The sequence below is a fragment of the Oculina patagonica genome, chromosome 8 (assembly GCF_052425735.1).
Source record: "Oculina patagonica isolate OP01 chromosome 8, crgOcupat, whole genome shotgun sequence".
In the NCBI taxonomy this organism is placed as follows: domain Eukaryota; kingdom Metazoa; phylum Cnidaria; class Anthozoa; order Scleractinia; family Oculinidae; genus Oculina; species Oculina patagonica.
The window spans coordinates 15,666,775-15,689,365 of record NC_135765.1 but is presented as its reverse complement, the minus strand read 5'-3'; the positions used below and the strand labels follow the sequence as shown (position 1 = coordinate 15,689,365).

The following is a 22,591-nucleotide window of genomic DNA, read 5'->3' as shown; positions in this document are numbered from 1 at the left end:
GAAATTTATCAAAAGAGTCAGTATCTCTGTAAAGGATATGGTGGTCTCTCTATATCATTCTGCCCTGACTAGCCGAAGAAAGATTTAGCAGTCGCGCCAGGAGTTTACAATATGTTACACAGCTGGGTACAGTATACGTGTTATTCTTTTATTATGAGACTTCGTTCCTCAAAATTTAATTTGTATGGTTAGTAGATTGTTTTATCATTCGTAAGGTAGCAGTCGTTTCCTTTCCCAAACACTCGAAACGATCGATCGCCAGACGCAAACGAATGCATCTGTGAAAGAAGCAAAAATATGGAATGTAAATTCGACTTGAGTGAGTTAGAAATGCTTGTTTGTTTTCAAGTAGCGCGCTTCGAATGTTGTCACTCACGTCTGCAGTTCCGGTAGTATTCTATGGCGAATGCACTTTTAAACAATACACTGAGATCTCGCAAAATCTTGGACAAATTTTACGGCTGCCTTCGCCGGAATTATTTGCTGATAAACACGCACTGTAATCAGGATTTATCGTATCCGGATAAAGAAGTCGACGGTTGAAAATATACCGTAGAGCTAACGAACCATAAAGAGCAAAAACTGCAGTTCTATTGTCTATTTTTGAAGAGGAAATTTTGGTATCGTTCATTGAAGTCAAAAAGTGCTAATCTTGAGTTTGAAGAAGTGTTATCTTGCCGTGTTGTCAAGTTTAATTATGTCACTCTCACGCTTCGGAGAAATATGTCAGTCCACTGTACTTTCCCACACAAGAACACAATCAAAATGAAAGCGATCGAGCAACTGATCGCTTCTTGTATTAAAATCACCAAATCGTTATATAATACCGAATAACCACCGGGATAGGCGTACCGTAACCTGAATTTACACATTCGACAAGCAAGCAACCTCGGCGCGGCAAGCAGCGTTCGTGTCAATATTCCGAAGCACATTGCGACACTGCGAAACCATTCACAAAATCAAAGCCCGTCGATGTATGTGCTTTTGGAAAAATTAAAAATTCTAGTTATTCATTTTTTATAGGGAATTTCTCATTTGAATCTGCTTCGCCGAAGTTCGATCGTGCTTGTCGACCAGCGCTTGTGTAAAAGAGCGCTTGATCGGCTTGCGGCGGTTGGACAGGTCCAACTAGCTACTTCAGTCCATTTAGTGTCACGATATTTCGTTGTGCGATTCATTTCTGCTAGAAACCCGCTCTGCCAAGTCCGCAGATGGCAACATATCGTTCTTGTCGGACAAGATTTCGATTTATCAACGAAAAAGCAGCAACAATCTCAGCTGAAGTAGTGAACTTCACTGTGTATCAACAAAATCTAAGTGTAAACTGATCCGTGGAACCACTAACTACGTCATTCGAGCCAAATTCGTGTCCAGTCTCCAGACCCACTGTTTTGTCTTACCGAGGGCACTTTAGGCGGCAAAAAGTCCGATTTCTCTCTCTTTGACATTATTCTTTTTTTAACTTTTCGGAAAGTAGACATAATAAGCTACCAAAAAAAGCAAAAAAGTTTTTTACTTCATAGGCACTTTAACAGCACAACAGAATGGAAATCGTGGTTTGAGGTAAATTTCATTAAAAAAGTCCTTGAAATTTCCAAGAAGGGTCCTGGAAAGTCCTTGAAGAGTCCTTGAATTTTTGGCCTGAAAAAGTATACGAACCCTGAAAAAGTGTATTTCTAACCCTAGCGTTTTATCTCTTTCACAGCTGTTGGAATCACAAATCAAAGGGAAACAACAGTTGTTTGGGACAAGCTGACTGGAGAACCACTACACAATGCTATAAGTAATTTTCTTAATGGCTACTGTAATTCCTTCACCTTTCAGTTTCCAACCTTTTTTCCTTTAAGAAGTTCTCTCAGACAGTGGGTAGCCAGACCTCTATAACAAAAATTTTAACTTCTTAACTTGAATTTTTCAGTTTGGCTTGACACAAGGACAAAATCAACTGTGGATCATTTTGAAGCCACAGAGACAGAGAAAACAAGAGAACATGTCAGAGTAAGTGGAACAAACTCAACAGGAACTTTAAACTAGTTAATATTGTTGCTCCACCTTGTTACCAGTCAGGCACGTAAATCACATGGTGACAAGGGCTGCTTGCTAAGAACTGAATTTTCTAACCAATTTTCTACTTGCCACAACTGCACCCAGCTGCATATATATACACAAGTTAAAAGTGGTCACTCTTTGAACATACCGTAATGATTCGATTTAGCGCCCGGGGCGCTTATTTACTTTTGGCACCTCAAGGGAGGGCGCTTATTCGAGACAGGGCGCTTATTCGGGACAGGGCGCTTATTTAATTTCTTGAGAAACAACCAAATGTATCTAACAATAACAGAAACTGTAACAGTTAGAAATTGTTTAAAGTTCAGTTACTTTTAAAATAATTGTTTATTTTAGCAGTAAATATATACATGAACTGTACGGCGAACGGTCAGGAGTTTATCTAGTTGACGTCAATGACTTCAGTATGGGCAGATTTCCACAATAGGGGACTTATTAGAATAAGGGTGCTTATAAGAACGGGGGCGCTAATAAGAATGGGGGCGCTTATTGGAATAGGGGCGCTTATTTACAAAAACACATTCGAAGGGGGGCGTCTATTCGGAAGGGGGCGCTTATTGGAAGGAGGGCGCCAAATCGAATCATTACGGTAATCGTGTTATATAAAACTTATCGGTTTCTTGCAGGCATTGTGTGGTCTCCCCATCAATACTTACTTCAGTGCAGTGAAGTTAAGGTGGTTGCTTGACAACTGTGAGGCAGTGAAAAAGGCTGTGGCAGAAGATAGGTGTCTGTTTGGAACTGTGGACTCATGGCTAATCTGGGTAAGGAATGTTTACACAATATACATTTCTTTGGTTTAATACAGAAACCCATGCGTGTAACTCCCTATGATTCGCATTGTACAAAGCGTTTGCACATTCCTTTACACTAAGTACCATATTTGGAAAATCACGAGAAACATTTAACCAATCAAAATTACTATATTTGGATTAAATTCACAGCGCACGCTAGCTCGTGCTCGATGGCATAATCTTGTTTTTGAACAAGCTTGGTTGAATAAAGTTATTTTAGTTAAATTGTCCTGTTTCATCTTCTTGAAGTAGTCTGGAGAACTTCGCTTCGATGCACTTAATGTATTTCTTTAGTTTCTGCAAGACGTTTACGGTGTTTAGGTCGAAATTCGAGCAACTTACCGCAAAACCAAAAATTATGTTGCGTGTGTCATTATGTGTATAAAGCATTTGCGTACAAAATTTTTGTGTTTCCAAATATGGTACTTAGCAAAATGAATATTCAAACGCTGTGCACATGCATTACACGTTTCAACTCTTATGGGTTTCTGTTTAATATCAATAAGCCACACAATAGGTTGGAATGGCCCAACAAGGAATTGTAATTCTTGAGCCAAAGCCAAATTTCTACAAGCTTTTCCACCATTCTTGCAACATCTCAGTTTATGTGTGTTAAAGAAACAGTGTCCTCTCTCGCTGATTGAGAGACAGAGATGTTGAAACATCTGAGATTTTAATCATTTTTAAGGCGCATAAACAATACTTTCATTTCAATTTTTCACTTTCAGATGGTCGTGGCTACATTTGGGATTTCAGATAACAATTGAAGGCCTAAGCGCAAGAAACGCACTTTGTGTTTTGACCAAATTTAAAAAATGCCACAAACAACTCCAAATTTCGCATGCAAGTTCGTTTACGTGTGCTTAACATTGATCTGTATTCAAATTCGCTGAATCTAGCTTCGTTTTTTAGAAATTACGTATGCAAAGAACAAAGGCGTTTTGCAAAGCTTACGTTCTCCACCGTCAGCCAGCAGCATGAGTTTTTTGACACATCGCGTGTAAATCTTTCCTTCTAGCGTTATTTAACTGTCCGGGGAGGTTGAAAAACGTGTCAGAGCCATGATTTTAGTTCCTATCCACCATTTTGAGGATTCGCTTTAAGAAAAGGACTGGACTGAACACATTGTGACGCGATGTCACCTGATAGGCGTCACGTGAGAGGAAAGCGAAAAAAAAAATGGCCGTTTGTTCCTGAAAATCATTTGAAGCCTTTGGTTAGTTTAAGCGTAAGTGCTGCTGCCAGGTGGTTGAAGGACATCATTAAGTCTGAATACCCGTAAGTTTACAGCATCGCTCGAAGAACTGAGTGATGTTTCTGCCTTTGTTTTGTACAACAGCGCTGTTTAGCGCTTCGGAAAAAACGTTGCACAAACCGAGGTAGTTTTGAGCCTGGCGGCATAGAGAGTCTAAAACAAGAGGTTTCTTGCCGGGAACTTCGTCAGCGCGAGTTTTGCAGGATCCGCTTGGGTGCTGCCGCGACAAAGTTGCCGAGAAGTGACCTGGTTTTAGACTTTAAAAAATTCTTTATATGTTCCCCAGGGCACCTTCCCTTTGCAAAATATTTTCTGTGTCTCATTAAATATTCATCAATGAATCTATCGATTCGTGCGAACGAAAACCTCATAAGTTTATCTTGTTTTCGCGGGATTTTGTAGATGTGTGATTATGTAAGGAGTGGAGATAGAAGTGAGAGCAAGCCGGCGGCACTCAACTGAAAGCAAAACTAGTATAATGTGACAACACGAGCAAACATATTCAATCAACAATCAGTCTTTATTTCACTTTCTGCAGAAAAAGCTACCTGCAAGCAAACTGGCGTGAAAGCTTACTGCATTAAAAGCGCGATCTATAAAAGGTTGAGGCTGACTCTGATCCTAAACTTAACTTGAAACGGCTTAACTCCCTAATCCCTTGGGGTTAGTGTTAAACTTGTTTTTTTTTTTTTTTTTTTTTTTTTTTTTTACGTTAGGGCTAGGCTTTTGCGTTAGGGCTAAGTCTGTAACCCTAATCTGAAACTCTAACCCCGACCCTACGGCCTTGGGGTTACCTTTTGCGTTAGGGCTAGGACTGTAACCCTAAAAATTTAGCTGACTTCATCGTCTTGAGAAACAAAAGGTTTCCTTTGTTTATCGTTTGTAAAAGAAAAGTCAAAAGACGCCGCGCAAGCAAAAACCTTGTCTTTTTGCATGTGTTATTTTTCGAAAACGAAGGAAAGACCGGCAAAATTAAATACAGGGCAGTGTTGGAGTTGAATTTGGAGTTGTTTGTGAGAATTTTCAATTTGGCCAAAACACAAAGTGCGTTTCTTGCGCTTACGCCTTCAATTAAAACATTTCATCACTACTTTTGGCAGATCATTGCAACAAATGAAATGAAAAAAACTTGAATGATTGCTGACAAGAATTTGTTGTCTTGTACTTTAGAACATGACAGGAGGTTCAAAAGGAGGCCTGCATATCACAGACATCACGAACGCCTCACGAACAATGTTCCTTAACCTTAAAACACAAGCTTGGGATCCATACCTGTGCAAGTAAGTTTTATATTTTGCAACTGCTGTAAAGTTCGTGAGACACAAAACCACCACGCTTCCCATAGTGTGGGAGGGGTGGTGGCCTAATGGTTAGCACGTTCGACTTTGGATCGAGCAGTCCAGGTTTGAGCCCTGGCTGTGGTCATTGTGTTGTGTTCTTGGGCAAGACACTTAACTCTCACAGTGCCTCGCTCCACTCAGGAGCGAGGCACAGCTTTCTTTCGCAGGACGAAAGAAAGCTGTCAAAACCGTATCGTACTTTAACATTGCCGTTACGCATCTGCAAATTTTAAATAATCTTAAACACCCCAACTGAATTCCACTGAAAATCTTGACATTAAGTGCCTCTCGTTTAACACCAGAGGCATGAATAAATCTATAAAGCGTCGTTCCATTTTTAGATGGATTCACAACCAAAATTCACACTTCACCTTTCTACAAGAAACTCACAGCTCTAAGATTTGTGAAGACACTTGGTCAGCCGAATGGGGAGGCAAAGTCTTCTTTAGTCATGGTTCAACAAATAGCAAAGGAGTAATGATACTCATTAACCCCAAACTTGACTGCAAAATAGAAAACTGCATCACTGACAATAATGGTCGATATATCATCTTGGACGTATCTTTTGACGATTCCCACATAATTTTAGTTAATATTTATGCCCCAAATGATTTGAACCAACAAACCAAATTCTTTAATCTACTACAACATAAGCTGCAAGACTTCACGCAAGAAAAAGTCATTATCGGTGGTGATTTTAATTGCGCTTTGTCCGACAAAGACAAAAAAGGTGGGAACTCAGTCGCAAAGAAAGCTGCGGTAATTAGGGAAATTGAACAATTATGTAGATGCAACAACTTAGTGGATATCTGGCGTCGCTTAAACCCCGAATTAGAATCTTATACTTGGAGAAACAAGTCACACAAAATTCAGTGCAGGTTAGACTTCTTCCTAATCTCAGAAGAGCTCACAAGCATTGTCGCGTCCAATAAAATTTTTCATGCTCCAGAAACTGATCACTCTGCGATCTCATTACACCTTCAAGCTGAAATCAACAAACAAAAGAGGGGCCCGGGATTCTGGAAGTTTAACACTTCACTACTAAAAGATGAAGATTATGTTAATGATCTACGCAAAAACATGAATGTGTATAAAACCAAATATGAAAGCATTGACGACAAAGGCTTGAAATGGGATCTGATAAAAATGGAAATACGAGGTTTTACAGTCAAGTATGCTAAAACGAAAGCAAAAAAACGCAAAAATGAAGAAGTAGAACTTCAAAACAAAATAAATGAACTTCAGCAAAAATTGGCAAACAATCCGAAAAATAATCATGATTTAAATGAACTATATGCAGCCAAATTGCGCTTACAAAAAATAATGCACTTTAAGACAAAAGGAGCAATCCTTAGAAGCAAAGTACGATGGTACGACGAAGGCGAACGCAACACCAGATATTTTTACAACTTAGAAAAACGTAGTCAAACCAAAAAAACCATCCACAAACTAAAAATAAACGACACATATATTTACGACCAATTTGCAATTCTAAACGAACAGAAAAAGTTCTACGAATCAATTTACCAATCCAAAGAAAGCGACAATTACCAGCTCCCAAGAGTCCTCGTTTTTTAAAGCCGAAAATGTAACACCATTATCACACGACGAACAACAGTTATGCGACGGTCCCATCACGGAAGCTGAATGTCTAAATGCAATCAACGGGTTTAAAAAAGACAAAACGCCAGGAACCGACGGCTTTCCTGTAGAATTCTACAAATTCTTTTGGCCCGAGCTACGATCTGAAATGTTGTCAAGTTTTCATTTCGCCTTTCAAACCGGATCACTGTCGATTAGTCAACGACGCGGTGTAATTTCTCTCATTCCCAAAAAAGACAAAGACAAATCCTTATTAGAGAACTTGCGACCGATCTCGTTACTAAATTTAGACTATAAAATACTTACAAAAGTCATTGCGAAGAGACTAGAAAAAGTTTTGCCTAAAATTATCAACCCCGACCAAACGGGTTATGTGAAGGGTCGCTACATAGGTGAAAATATTAGACTGATTCAAGATGTTATGTTTTTTACGAAAAATGCGAACTTACCTGGAATTGCTATTTTTCTAGACTTTCGAAAAGCTTTTGATACAATTGAATGGAACTACTTACTATCTGCACTCAAAATGTTTAATTTCGGACCAGACATTCAAAGATGGATAGAAGTTATTTATCAAAATGTATCCAGCTGTGTCCTGAACAACGGTCACGCTTCGCCTTTTTTTCAATTGCATCGAGGCGTCAGGCAAGGATGCCCACTATCAGGTGTCCTTTTCGTGATCGGCATTGAACTTCTCGCAAGAGCCTTGAAAAATAACGAGTCCATCAAAGGCATCAACGTCGGCAAGAAAGAAATAAAACTTACGCAATTCGCAGACGACACCACGGTGTTTGTAAACGATCAAGTCTCAGTGATCAATCTACTCAAACTGCTACGTGAATTTAAACATACCTCCGGTCTAGAAATCAATACAAGCAAAACAGAGGCAATGTGGCTAGGCGCCTGGAGAAACAAAACGGATACACCATACAACTTCAGATGGCCCCAAGAACCGATCCGAGCCCTCGGTGTTTTCTTTTCCTACAATGCCGATGAAGCAAATAATTTGAATTTTGGAGAGAAAATCCGCAATTTAGAAAAAACATTCAATGGATGGAAAAGAAGGAAACTTACTCTGCATGGTAGGATAAAAATAGTTAAGACTCTAGGTTTATCGAAGCTGATATACAACACCTCTGTGTTAGAAATTCCTGAGTTTTACGTGAAAGAAATTAACAAATTAACATTCAATTTTATATGGGAAGGAAAACCAGCAAAAATAAAAAGAAAGACCATTATTAGTAGCATAAAGCAAGGAGGTCTAAAGATGATGGATTTTGAACTCATGGACAAAGCTCTCAAAATTGCTTGGATCAAGCGAATTACTGAAAACGTCGATGCAGCCTGGAAGGTAATCCCAGAATTCGCAGCTGCGCACTATGGCGGTCTCTCCTTTTTAACAGAATGTCAATACGACATCAAGTACCTACGCCTAGACAACCTACCACCATTTTACCACACTCTTCTCAAATATTGGCAAGAATATAACACCGACAAATTCTCAGACGAATCCCTCATTCAAAATAAAATTATCTGGAATAATAGCTGCATCCTAGTTAATGGTCGACCGATATTTAACAAAACCATGTTCAAAGCTCAGATCATCCGAGTTAAACACTTTCTTAAAGAAAATCAAAATTTTCTCTCACTGGACGAACTCTCGCGCAAGTTCAACATTAACATTCCTTTCACAGTTTACTATGGCATCATCTCGGCTATTCCAACCAAATGGAAGAAGTTATTAAGAAATGAATTCAATTTACCGCAAACTGTAATCCCCTCTCAGGACCTCCCGTCAACCCGAACCGCCTACTCTGCTCTTCTAATCAACCAAGTGAATCCACCAACATCAGAAATCAGAATTTTAAATTACGGCTTCACCAAAGAAAATATCCACAAAGTGTACACTCTACCATTTGCGATAACCAAAGATTCTAAATTAATTGCATTTTTCAGTATAATGTTATTCACCATATATTACCAACTAAATCAAGCCTCTTTCGAGCCGGAATTACTGAAAGTGCTGCATGCAATTTCTGCAAAACTGAAAAACAAACTATAAACCACTTGCTCTTCCACTGTTCTGAAACTAAAGCTTTCTGGGAAAAATTCACCAACTGGTGGTTTTTAAAATTTACACAGCTCATTTCTTTAACAGAAAGCACCGTCCTATACGGATTACATGACAATATTCAAAACAAGCAGGCACTTAATGTCACTCTCCTCATTGCAAAGTACCACATCTTCTCAACAAGCTCATGCGACGGCAAACTATGTTTTGAAAGCTTTCTCCTCCGCCTTCAGAACCATATACAAATATTAAAACAAAGTTTCACAGCCAATAACAAACTGCAAATATTTTTGTCTTTATGGGGTAAAATTCTGTAATTTATCTTTGCTCCTTCTCTCTTTTTTTTTTTCTGGACAATTATATTCAATCTTAGATGTAAGTTCACTTTTGCTATCGTTATCGTAAACGTTCTTCGAAAAAATGTAACTGTTGTAAACACCAATGTATAAGTAATCTAAGCACCATATTGTAAGCAGAGCATTGTTAAGTAGAGTAATGTAAGTAGCGCCCTTGTGTAAGCATTATAATGTAAGTGATGTAGTTAAGTAATGTAAGTATTGGTTGTAAGTAGTGCTTCTTACCGTAATGTAATGTAATGTTATGTAATGTAACTTGTTTTGTGTCTTGCAATTAAAAAAAAAAAAAAAAAAAAAAAAAAAGGTGTATAAATGGGTACCGGCGAAATAATGCTGGGGGTAACCCTGTAGTGGACTTGCATCCCATCCAGGGGGAGAAGAAATACTCAGTCCTGGTCACTTCTTGCTACTGAAACCAGGATAAGCTCTAGCCTGATAAGCTGCAAGCTTCGAACACAGACACAGACTTGTTATGACCGCTTAGGAATAAGGATATGTTTTCATAGAAAGCTGCAAATAAATTGGAACTACTCACTTTGAAGTGCCATATGCAATATTAATAGTCAAGCGGCCCCCCCTTAGCTGAAGGTCTGGATCCGCCACTGCTGTTGGTCAAGAAATAGAATCATGTAATTAGTCCTGTTCATCTGGAATGTGAATTGGAAAAATGAATTTTAGCTATGTCCCCTGGTACCTTTTTTGTTTGTTTGTTTTGTTCTGTTGCTATTGTTATAATTTGTTGTTATTGGAACAGTTTTTTTTTTGCTTTTTTTTACTTTTGACAAGCATCCTGTCACTTTTATATATTTTTTTTTCTAAAAGTATAAGTGCAGGGAAATACATGTAAATATTATGGTTTTATATGTACAGCATTACTCACCTGAAGTTTTACATTATTTTGTTCACAGATTCTTTAACATACCTATGTCAGTTTTACCCACTGTTAGAAGTTCCTCAGAAATTTATGGGAAAATGGTAAGATGTACATCAATGTATTACAAACTTCTTTTCTAAAACTTGTGATGGTTGTACTAAAATGTTGAGCATGTGACATTATCATGCATGCATACAGCCTATTGACAACATTCCTTGGCATGGTCCACAAATTTTTAAGGGTTGATAAGTAGTTTATTAATTATGTTTATGATATTATAACTGCTAAACTTATCATTAGAATTCTTTTTACATTAATTTCTAGGTGGAAGGTCCACTCAATGGAGTTCCAATATCAGGGGTATGTTACAATAGTCTGTCCTTATTATGTATTTGCAGACTGATGAAAATGTTATCTCTTCTTAAAGTTTTAATGTTTTGTCAAGCAAACAAGTGAGCAGAATAAGAAACTCACTAGCATTCATCAGCTAAATTTGTTGCCAATAGATAGGCTTCGGGAAGTTGCCATAAATATGGTGGAGCCACCCATGAATCTAGGGAACACAGAGAGCGGTAACCACCATGTCAGACATCGTTACATTGATGGAATCAGTGGAAATACCTTACCAACCCAAATACTTGCAAAATCCAACTGCTTTCCGTAAGAAAAGGGTGGAAGGAGTTGGAGCAGAAAAGCGCACATGGCCAAACTCAAGCATGCCAAAGCAAACAGATAACCCTTGTTTTCACTAGTGACACAAGCATACCATATTTTCTCAAATAAACGCCCCCGGCGTTTATTTCAAACTTGGCTTCGTGAACCCGGCGTTTATTTGAAGCCGGCGTTTAATCGGGGCCCGGCGTTTATTAACGGACTGCATATTTCTGCCAATTTTTCAGAGTGATTTATTGTTACCGATCGTCGAGACCAAGGGGTAGTTTGTCAAGGCAGGACAATTTTTCTCTTCGTTCTGCCCCGAATAAGTGTCCCTGGGTATCCAAAGGTGATTATTTTCCAAAGGTGCACTATTACGGATTGAATAGTTTATGTTGCAATCGAGATTTGTGACAAACAGAATATATTTACTTGTTAGCTTGACCTCAAATAAACGCCGGGACCTCGAACAAACGCCCCCGGCGTTTATTTAAAAACTAGCAATTTTGAACCGGCGTTTAGGGACTGGTCAATAAGTACCAGGGGGGGTGGGCCGGAGCAATTGGAAAAGTGGTGGCTAAAAAAATTGTGACCCACCCCTTCTTTCTGGGTCAAAACTGACTGACCCACCCCTGATAGGGGGTTGAAAATTACATGACCCACCCCCTTTGCTAAAAAAATCAAGGGACCAATCATTATTTCTTTATCATCTGTTAGGGTTTGGAGGTTTTGATTTGTCTTCAGCTTTTAAAGTGGAATTCCCTATATAGTCATTTTCCCTGATGGACACTGCTGTTCCACTTACATCTTTTTTCATTTCTTAACACACCAAAGAAGGTTGAATTTATCACTTCTTATACTAGCCTTTTGTAAGTTTTCAACCTATTTTCACTGTGTAAAGTCCATGGGGAAATTAAGACACAAACATATGCAAAAAACTGAATAAGTATGTAATATTAACTCATAATCAATTATAGAAGAGTTCATATTTTTAAACAGAAATTAATAACAGAAACTACAACCATTGTCCATCGCGATCATTCATATTTGCAAAGTGTTTGACTAAAGAGTTTACTGGTATTAAAAGCCTAAAGCCCAGCGTGAATCTATGCATATTGAAGAGAGACAGGTAAAACTGATGTTATGTCCACAAGCCATCTAGGGGGGTCAGGGGGCATGCTCCCCCGGGAAATTTTGTTATTTGGGCCTTTTGAAATCGCAAGAAATTCATTTAAAACTGCTCACATGGAGAAATTTATCAATTTTACATACTGATGAATACAACTTGTCTTGGAACTATAACAGTTCAAAGTCAGTGAATAAATAAGATGACCCACCCCCTACGTGTATATCAAAATTACATAACCCACCCCTTTTTGAGGGCTCAAAAACTGATGACCCACCCCCTTTCTGCTCCGGCCCACCCCCCCCCTGTACTTATTGACCAGTCCCTTATACGAGGCCGGCGTTTAATCGGGGTCCGGCGTTTAATCGAGAAAATACGGTAAGTATAGTTTGTGCCAAGAGAAATTGAATGTCGACATGAGCACAAGCACGGGAACATGATGTTTACTAGTTACAAGGCTCAAATGCTCAGACGCGGGGGAATCTGGAACGGCATTTATTGGCAGACATGGCCAGACGTTGTAAATTTCCTTGTGCTTATGCAGTGTTTCATTTTCACACAGCATAACGTGAACGCAAGCACATGGGTGAGGACAGGGGGGTCTGAACCTCCCACTTCCTGTACCTTTTACTCCAGCTTCCCACCCCTTTCTGTAGTGGTGCCTTCCTCTTTGTCCCATATCTATTGCGAAATATAACAAAATGTTGCAAAATTTTACTTGTTTTCTCCCAGTTCCCGAAACCTTAGGAATCCCGCTTCCCGCCCCTTTTCTCCTGGTCTCCCACCGCCTGTCCCCCTCCACAAGCACAAGAAAAGGAAAATTTTTGTTCCTTGTGCTTGGGCTTGTGCCTTTGCTTACATCAAGGCCTTTTTCACAGCTTTCATGCTATGCTTTTGATTGCCTCACTAGTGAAAACCAGGCTGTAACACTTACTGCAGGTCTGCACATGGCTGTAACAACAAGCATGTGAGCCCCACCCCCTGAAGAGACCCTCCACAGCATTGGCTTGCCTCTAACTTAGGCTAACGATTTTAATATTGATATTGGAACAAAAAGAGTAATATGTTTGTTGCATTGTAGTGCCTTGGTGACCAGCAGGCAGCCCTAGTGGGACAGCTGTGCTTTAACCAGGGAGATGCTAAAAACACGTAAGTACAGCAAAGTGACATAATTTTTCTTTTCTTCTTTGTGAAAAATATGTTATATTTTCTGGTGTGCCATGCAGCTAAATGTAGCCAGTCAATTAACCATGATTCAGGGTGTTAGGACAATATTGTTACTTCTTGGCTCTACCCAGTTGCTTTTTGAGTTAGATTGCTTTCAAAAGAGCATTAATTTTTGGCCAGGCTTTTGTTGTCACTGATAAATCAATTCTCTTTGACAAAAAACAATGGTTAGAAGTCCTCTTTCAAAATGCTATTTTCATTGTAGGTCATTAATTATTATGTTGTTTATCCATACAGGTATGGCACTGGATGTTTTCTGTTGTACAACACAGGGAATGAGGTATGATCTATGAACAAAAGTTTCAAGAAACTTGCAACTTGTGAATCAAAGATTTTTTTACAAATAATATGTAGATGGGTTAGTGTGCAATAACAAATTTTATGCTGACAGGTAAATTATATGGGAAAACAAAGTAATATTTCTTACATTTCACTTGAGTTCAATGGTTAGCCCCAGGATGGGGTGGGGCAACCCACGGGAATTTGACATCGTAAGTTCCCCCAGGGTAGGAATTTTGATATCTAAAATGGTCTGCTGGGTTAGAAATTTAAGAGGAGATATGTGAAATTTGACATTCACTAGGTGCCCAGGGGTGAGGAATTCAACTGTGGATTCCAAAAAAAATTCAAATTCCCCTTGGGTTGCCCCCCCACCCCCATCCTGGGGCAAACCATTGATAGGTGCATTATCCTACACACCTGTACATACTTGTGTAAACCTTTCAAAAAACAGGTGGGTAATTGCAATCACAAAACAGACTTTTGCTTGTGTTTTCCAAAGACGTTTTGCTCTGAAACTGCACAACATGAATCTGGCATTGGCATGAATAGACTTACATTGTATGACTACCTTATTATAGGAAATTAACGCTTGTGTTAATTAAGGTATTTGAAATTAACGCGACTTAAATTAACGCGAATTGAAGGAAAAAATACTTCCCTAGAAAGGAAATTAACGCGAAAGAGGGGGTAACATTTTAAAATGAAGGAAATTAACGCAACGAGAAAAAAACTTGTTGAGACAACAGGAACAAATTTATCTCAACACTAAACATAGAATCCTAAACGTAGGGATAAAGGGAGAGAATCTGACCACCTCCAGCGTTCTTCATAGTTTCAGTGATACCGGCAGATTTCTACCCTGATGAAATAATGCCTTTTCCTAGGAGTCAAGAACGGCTGGACTGTATCGAGAAATTGGGACCAAAATAATGGAAATTAAGGTCATGGAAATTAACGATCCACTTAATTAACGGCGCGGAATCAAATCAACGTTAACAAAAATTAACGCAACTTAAATTAACACGAATTTTTGAAATTCGCGTTAATTTCATGAAGCGTTAATTTTCTATAATAAGGTACTTTCCATTGATATTTTTCCCTCTTCCAACTTGCTTTGAAAATCCTACTTCTCAGTTAATATGTGATTTGTGGGAGTCCTGACCTTGTTTGTTGTTTCTAAAAAGGTGGTCCTCTCACAAAATGGCCTGTTGACAACAGTAGCTTATAAGCTGGGACCTGACCAACCAACAGTCTATGCACTAGAGGTGAACACAAAAGAACACTTTATCTTATAAATAGCATTTCATCAATCAGTCATTCTGTCTGTGGAAACAGCTTACTGTATTACTAATCTCTGTGGCTATGTTACAGTTCAAAAATAGCTTTAGATCGAATCTTTCCACCTGGGTTATTTTTTTTATATACTAGGTTAATAAGTAGAAAATTAAAACACCTTCCTTCCCTCGCTGCCTCTGAACCACCCCTTCACCATCCTTACTTACCCTCCCATACCATTTGCTATTATACCACCCCCAAGTAGTATCATCTAATTCTTTTTTTTTTCTTTTTACTAACCTGCACTGGATTTGAACTCTCCACCTTCAGATTTGCTGTCCAACCCCTTATCCACTTCGCCACATAGGAAATGTTGGGTGAACCACTAGTTTTTAAAAAATATATGACTCCAATCCAAACCCTTACCCTAATAATAACCATAAATTTTACCTAGGTTGAAAAAAATAACCTAGGTTAAAAAAAATTTTACCTGAGTTTAAATTTGACCTGTAACAGCTATACAACTATTAAATGAGAAAACCTTTGTCGTCAATTGAGCCTGTGTGGGAGGCACAGTTGCCTGATGGACTCCAGAGCAAACAGTCCGGGTTCGAGCTCTGGCCAGGGCACTGTGTTGTGTTCTTGGGCAAGACACTTAACTCTCATAGTGCCTCTCTCCACCCAGGTGTATTAATGGGTACCGGCAAATTTAATACTCCTAGCCATTTCGTGCTATGGAAACCGAGTTATGCTTTGGCCTGATGGTCCACTAGGCTCCTATGCAGACAGTATTTATTATAACCCCCTTTAAATCCTGTTTTGCAGGGTTCTGTTGCCATCACTGGAGCAGCTGTAAAATGGTTAAGAGATAACCTCAATATGATCAGCAAGGCTTCAGAGATTGGTAGGCTAACTAATAATAGTAAAAATTTGTTAGTGTTCGCATTGACAGGGCTTGAAAAAAAAGACTGCCTAATAGATCCCATCATATAAAATTAGTCTCTTTCGTTTATACATAATTGTAGTGTTCCATTCTTACTGCACAGGAGTTGTGTTCTACGCGGAGATTTCTTGTTAAGTTACACTTGTTTTCTGCGACTTGATTGCACAAGACAGATCCTGCCGATTGTGCGACGCCAAGAAAATGATGACATTATCGCTTAAAAAGGTGGACCAAGACAAGCATGCAACCGGCCAGGGCAAACAAAATTTGAGAACTGCTTGTCTGAAGGACTAGCTGAAATTCAAGTTTTTTTAAGCCCTGATAGAACCATGCTTCAGTCAGCCTTGCTGACTGTAGCTTGCTGGAAGTAATCCAGTTTTTCCAGCTGCTGGTTTCTAGACAAGACTATGTGCAACATTGAAACTTCATGTAAAAATTAACAAGTGAAAGTGGCAGTAGACATGCAACACTGATAAACTCTGTTTATTGTTTTAAAAAATTACAGAAACTTTGGCAGCTAGTGTAAAGAGTTCTGCTGGTGTATACTTTGTCCCTGCCTTCTCTGGTCTTTATGCGCCATACTGGCAAACAGATGCTAGAGGGTACGATTGGTTTCATTATTATTATATTTCTGATCTCAACGTTTTCAGTGTTACCTTCAAAGAACAGTCATGTTGCAAATGTTCCAAGGTCCTGTTCAGCTCATGCAATATCCACAATGTTTTAAAGTGAATTTTTGCTTGAAAGTCTTTAGTTAAATGATAAATACCGGTACATGTTGTTTTAATGATAAGCCACCTTTAACATTCCCTTTCTTTATTTGTACAGCAAGAAGCCCAAGTGTGACCACTTTTAAAAAATTCACATTCTTTCGTGCAGTCATTATCCAATCAGAAGCAGACGACAGCATTCATTTGACTTCTTATTGGATTAAATCTGCATAAAAGAATGAAGTGGTCATATTTTTGGGCTCCTTGAGCACTGTAAGATATTTGTTCGATATTAGTACAGTTTTTTACAGATTTGGGTCATTGTAGTCCTTAAATGTTTTCGGCTAAAAAAATATGCAGTTAATCTTGTGCAAGAATAGGCTTTTTTATAAAATTATTTTCAAGAATGGTCAACATCATAAATGTTTGGTTTTAGTTTACGAGAGACAAGAACACAGTGTATGAAAAGTTTTACCCTCCACACCCCTCTTAATATATAGCACCAGTACCTAAAATAATATTATCCAGCTCCTTCTAAGTCTGCTTTTTATTTCATTTAGAATTATCATAGGATTGACCCAGTTTACAAACAAAGCACATATCGCAAGGGCCACACTTGAAGCTGTTTGTTTTCAGACAAGAGAGGTAAGTAAAGCGATGGACAATATAAGTTTTATTAAAGGAACATGTACTTACAAAAATAAAAACTTAGAAGATTTTGTGTATTTTTAAACTCTGTATTATATTTTTAATTTTATTATGCATGTGTATTTGTATTCTAGGTAATTTTTAAATAATCATGTTATGTATATTTCAGTAATGTCATGAAATTTTAAAGAATATAAAGAACTGTATAAGTTATTTTCTATTTTTTATCTGTAATTAAGTTTTAAAGGTCCACATCAGCCCTAGGCTGCCATCTTTATAGACCTTTGTTTTCAAGTAAAGTATGTATGTAGACAACTGGGGTAACAGCTTTGTATTTATTTGGCCAGATTGTGCTCCTTTTTACCACATTTTTCCATTTCTGTCCTGTCTTGCCATTTCAGAAATTTGATAATTGATTTTCTTTTGCAAACTGTAGCTATTGGATGCAATGAACATGGATTGTGGGATTCCGTTGACATCTCTTCAAGTTGATGGCGGGATGACAATAAACAACTTGTTGATGCAACTGCAAGCTGATATCCTGGGAATATCTGTAGGTATGCAGAAGTACTCTTATATTGTATAATCATGGTTATTGTATTAAGACGGATTCCGCTGAAAAATCGAGCGATGAGTGCGAAAATTAAGTACCAAAATTCTGCTCATAGCACGGAAACATTTTGTATACTATTTAAAAGATCTTACTGAAATTCATTTGTCCCAGTGACCTCGTAATTAAATTCTAAAGCATTCTCGAGAAAATTGAAGTCAAACCTCGTAAAAATGTTCAAAATGCACGCCATTTTGTTTTGAACTGGCATGAAACGTCTGTTTTTACTGAAATGTAGATAATTTCAAATCCATTTTTGAGTTATTTTTTCAAAACAGCTCTTTAGTCGGCGTGATGTTCCGTGACTCAGTGGGTCAGTGGGTCAGTGAAGTATGTTTGTTTGTCACACCAATCAGATTTCAGGTACTATCAGAACCAATCAAATTGCAGTTTATAAAGGCGAAGTAATCTGACGAAATTATGGGCGCTTTCCATTCGACCAAAAATTCCGGAAATTTCGAAACAAGCGCGAATGGTACAGAAATTTCCTGGGAAAGTTTCCAGAAAATCCGGAAAGTATTGACTTTCCGAAATGCGAACCATTCAACCAAAAACCCCGGAAATTCCAGGAGCAAAATCAAATGGAACTGAAAGTTACCGGAAATTGTTTTCGAAAATTTGGGTCTACCTTGCGAGGTTGTCCTCTTTTCCGGAAATTTTGGAAAAAACTACCATTTAATACACTCAGCTCAATTTCCTTCGGCAGAAAATTTAGCGATTTGGGCATCTGAAAGCAGCTACACGAGTTAAGAAAGCGTTCTTGAAACTCCAAATAAAAAATGTAGGTTAATTCGGTTGTTTTTCGTTGTTGTTTTGCAGGCGGCAGCAAAGAAATGTACAAATATTTATAACGCGCGTGCAGGCTACGCCATTGTTTTGCTCATTGAACTTTTTGGGTTCGCGACGTTTTCGTTGCTTGTGTGCCTTTTGAACGGTCCCTGTATTCGAGGCTACGATGTCATTCTTGGCGGTTTTTTCAGTGCTCGGAATGCTTTTTATTTGCAAAAATATCGAGTTATATGTGCAGCAAACCTGCCACAGTGCATTATTTAAATGCACCGTAGAAATTTCCATATTCGACGCACTACCATATGCAAATTTTGTTGCCTTCCGTGCAGTAAACCGGAAGAGTCGGAAAATGCTGTTCCTTTCGCCATTGGAATTTTCCGGAAACTCAAACCAGAATTTTTGGTCGAATGGAAAGCGCCCTATGTGTCGCAGGGTGTCGCAGTTCGTTTTCGTTGAAAGATTAATTGGTGAGTTGTGAATTATCATGGATTTGAAACGTATTCGTAGTTTGCGAATCAAATTGTGAGCTTCGATACAAAGTTCCCAACTTCGGCCCGAATCCTTCTGTAGTCATGTTATCAAAAAGCAGCAAAAAGGGCTTTGCTACGCTAAACTGTTGGAAACAAATGTCATAAAAATAAAAAACTTTTATGTTCAGCGAGCCGTAAACATGTTGTCTCGAACAAATTAGTCTTCCCTGTCGCGTCGCGTCGGCTTCGATTAAAATCAATTTTACATATGGGTAAACCATCCAGTTTCATCCGGTTTACAAACGCAGAAGACTTGAAATTGAAGACAGTGAAGATTATGCCTCACAGAAATCGTTAAATATGTGTTTTCATACGAAAAAGTTAAAATTTGACCAAATTTCTACATGCATGATATTTATTTATCGGCAAACCACTTGCGTGATCGCTGATGCGAAATGTTGTCTTGCACTTCAAGCTACTTTCCTTGACAGGTTCTAAAATCTTCGAGTTCAGAAATCGCCATGACTTTCGAGCAACATGTCTTGTTTCTCCTCAACTACCAAACTTGGAAAGTTCAGTCGGGCCGAAGTCGGGAAATTTGTATCGATGTTTGCAATTTGATTCGCAAACTCGCACCGTAATTGGCAACTTCATTACAAAGTTTCCAATTTCCCAACAAACTTCGCAAAGCAGGCGGCCAAAGTAAAATGAAATCAACTGTAAAACATTTCGTTCAAACATTTAACATTTAACATTTCGTTCAAACATTGAACCGGTACAAGTAACTTTACTGTTAAAAGCAACTACGATCGATAGCAAAAACAGAATAAGAGCGTGCCATTTCGTGACAACTTGATAACTCAATTAGTTCTTGTTTGTTGAATAGAATTTACGTTGTGAATGAACGAAAATCTTTGTTGAACAGTTTTGACAGGAAACAAATACTCCAGGTGTACTGCGCTTTAAAGAACTTTTCCGAAGAGAGTGATTTTTTATTTGATTCGTTTATTACTTCGTTTATTATAGTACTTTTCGTTCAATGTCTATATGGAGACGTGGCTTTTTCGAGAAAAACAAGGGTATCGTGTTACGTTCGTTTTAAAAAAAACAAAGGTATCATGTTACAAAAGTGAGAAAAACAATGGTATCATGTTACAGTGTTTGGCAAAAAGCCAAAAGTATTCCGTAACAAACAAAAGTAACCCGTTACGGTTGCTACAAAGCTAACAGAATAAGAATGTGCCATTTTGTGACATTTTGACAATTGAATTAGTTTTGTTTTTTAATTAAATGATGAAAATTAACGAATTAAATAAAACAGTTCTGATGTATCAAAATGCATGTAAAAATTATTTTGTTTACAAGCAAACTTTGTGCAAAAAAGTGACTCCGTGGGGCGCCATACACAAATAGCTCAACCCATGGCATAAACCATCCCAATCACCCAGTTTCACCCCAAGCCAACCCATAAATTGAAAAAATAACTCCTGCACGCTTAGCGTGCCTATGTTTCTCTCGCGGGGTCAGCTTGAGTGCTACAGTTTTGTCAGGTTTTTGATAGCTGTACTTAAACTGTTACCATACTATGAGGTCTCTTTGGTAACTTTATTTTTGCCTGTATTGCTTGAATGTTGGGCGGAAACCATCTTAATTGAGAATCAAAGAGCTACATCACAGACACACATTTTGAAAAGGGCTTCATGTATTTTTGGTTAATTTATACTTTTTTGATCATTTTTGTGTCTTACAAAACTATTACTTTGAGGTTTTTGTTAAATTTCAAAGAAGAGTAATTTGTAAATCAGAAAAAATTAGCCTGTGAAGAAGCTCCTAAGTAGGACAGGGCAAAAATAAGAAACTGGCAAGCGAAGGGAGCCCAGCGTGGGTGAGGCCACTCCCGAGGCCACGCTTGGCTTGCTTACCTCCCCAATTTATTTTACATCATGCTCCACTTGGGAGTCTGTTTACAGACTATAAAAAATGCTTAAAAATATTGTGACATAGCTCCTTTAACATTTATACAATTCTGTGTGTGTCATAATTCTTGTGTCCCAACATGAATGGCATTTATTTTTTGTTTGTCAATTGTAGTTCGTCCAACAATGCCAGAGACCACAGCCCTGGGTGCAGCAATGGCTGCAGGCATGGCCAAGGGAGTGGATGTGTGGACAATAAATCCAGAGGACAAGTCTCAAATTAACACTGATGTGTTTGAACCAGATATTGACCCACGCGGTAAGATTACTTACTTACCTTACATAAGTTTACTTTCTTACTATTAGCTTACAGCTAGATTAGGTGCGGGTGGAGGAGGACAGGAAGGGAGGGGGTTGGATGAGTAACGTCTATGTCGCTTATCATTAGGCAGCACTTAACCAGGTTTCCCTAAGTGATCCTGCTAATTCCGGGATGGGATGCTATCACAGCATCTGCGCGCCCCAGCTTTTTTTGTCAGGCTTCCCTTACAAACTTGCCAGTACTCTTTTGTACTTCTTTATGTACTCCCAAAGAGAGAGACACTCTAAGAGTAAAAAGACAGCTTCAGCTAAGCTTGAATCGAGGCCTTTATAAGAGACCAACTTGTGCCTCTCCTTTCACTGGCAAATTTAAGTTTTTACTCACATTAGGCTAGGAATAAATGGACCTAAGTCTTCTTCACAGCTATTATATATTACTGCAAAGGAGACTACAACCCTTTTCAAAAGTGTTGGCAGGGCTACCAAAATTTAATTTCTTCCTTTCCTCCCCCCTCCCCCAATGTTGAGCTCCCATGCGACATTGATAATGTTTAAGTGTAAAGTATCAGTATTTGTCTCTTCATTGGGTAAGTGTTCCAACTACTTTTGTCTTCAGTTGTAGATGGACCTGTAGAAGACTAATGTCTCATGCAGTTATTTATGGGCAATACATGTATATAGGAAAAATAAACCAAATTAATTTATTCAATTGATATTTTTTCAAAAACAGATCGGGACCGCCATTATGCTCGATGGAAGAAGGCTGTTCAGAGAACAATGAAGTGGGAAGTGAATGATGAGGAAAACCAAGGTATCAGTAAGAAAATAAAAAGGCTGAAATAAAACACATCAAATGTAGTAGGCAAAGTTTCATGCATATGTGGGAAATCGTGTCGTACTTCATAATCAGTGTGATCATAAAACCTACATTTCAAAATAATATAATAAAGCATGTCATTGTTTTTAGTTTCTACTGTAATTATGCTTTGATTACTACTTTATTATGCTATAATAATTATACTTTTTGAGTAATATTCTTCACTTTTTATAACATGAAATGTCAATAATATAATTTAGCATGTTTGCATGGCACTGTCCTGTAGTTAGAAAAAAATCACTGGCTTCATCCGAGCGCAGTTTTCTAATATGTGTAATGTTGCCATTTGATATCTCACTTGTGACCTGTGATATTTAACATTGTATCTAATATGCCACCTGTGATGTGGCCTTTGACCTGCAAAAGTAGCCAGCTTAATAAGCT

General features: G+C 38.3%; 1 protein-coding gene across 1 annotated transcript in view; it reads left to right on the top strand.

The window, feature by feature from the left end:
* The window catches only part of LOC144663931 (glycerol kinase 3-like), a 32,579-nt gene that overhangs the window by 7,700 nt on the left and 2,288 nt on the right, over positions 1-22,591 (top strand). The window contains exons 6-20 of the mRNA XM_078525025.1: positions 1,706-1,783; positions 1,919-1,998; positions 2,694-2,831; positions 5,287-5,396; positions 10,394-10,460; positions 10,684-10,719; positions 13,221-13,288; positions 13,604-13,646; positions 14,833-14,913; positions 15,749-15,827; positions 16,372-16,468; positions 17,137-17,221; positions 17,661-17,781; positions 21,185-21,328; positions 22,061-22,141. Coding sequence (XP_078381151.1) covers positions 1,706-1,783; positions 1,919-1,998; positions 2,694-2,831; positions 5,287-5,396; positions 10,394-10,460; positions 10,684-10,719; positions 13,221-13,288; positions 13,604-13,646; positions 14,833-14,913; positions 15,749-15,827; positions 16,372-16,468; positions 17,137-17,221; positions 17,661-17,781; positions 21,185-21,328; positions 22,061-22,141 — 1,308 coding nt within the window. The remainder of the gene's footprint in view (positions 1-1,705; positions 1,784-1,918; positions 1,999-2,693; positions 2,832-5,286; positions 5,397-10,393; positions 10,461-10,683; positions 10,720-13,220; positions 13,289-13,603; positions 13,647-14,832; positions 14,914-15,748; positions 15,828-16,371; positions 16,469-17,136; positions 17,222-17,660; positions 17,782-21,184; positions 21,329-22,060; positions 22,142-22,591) is intronic.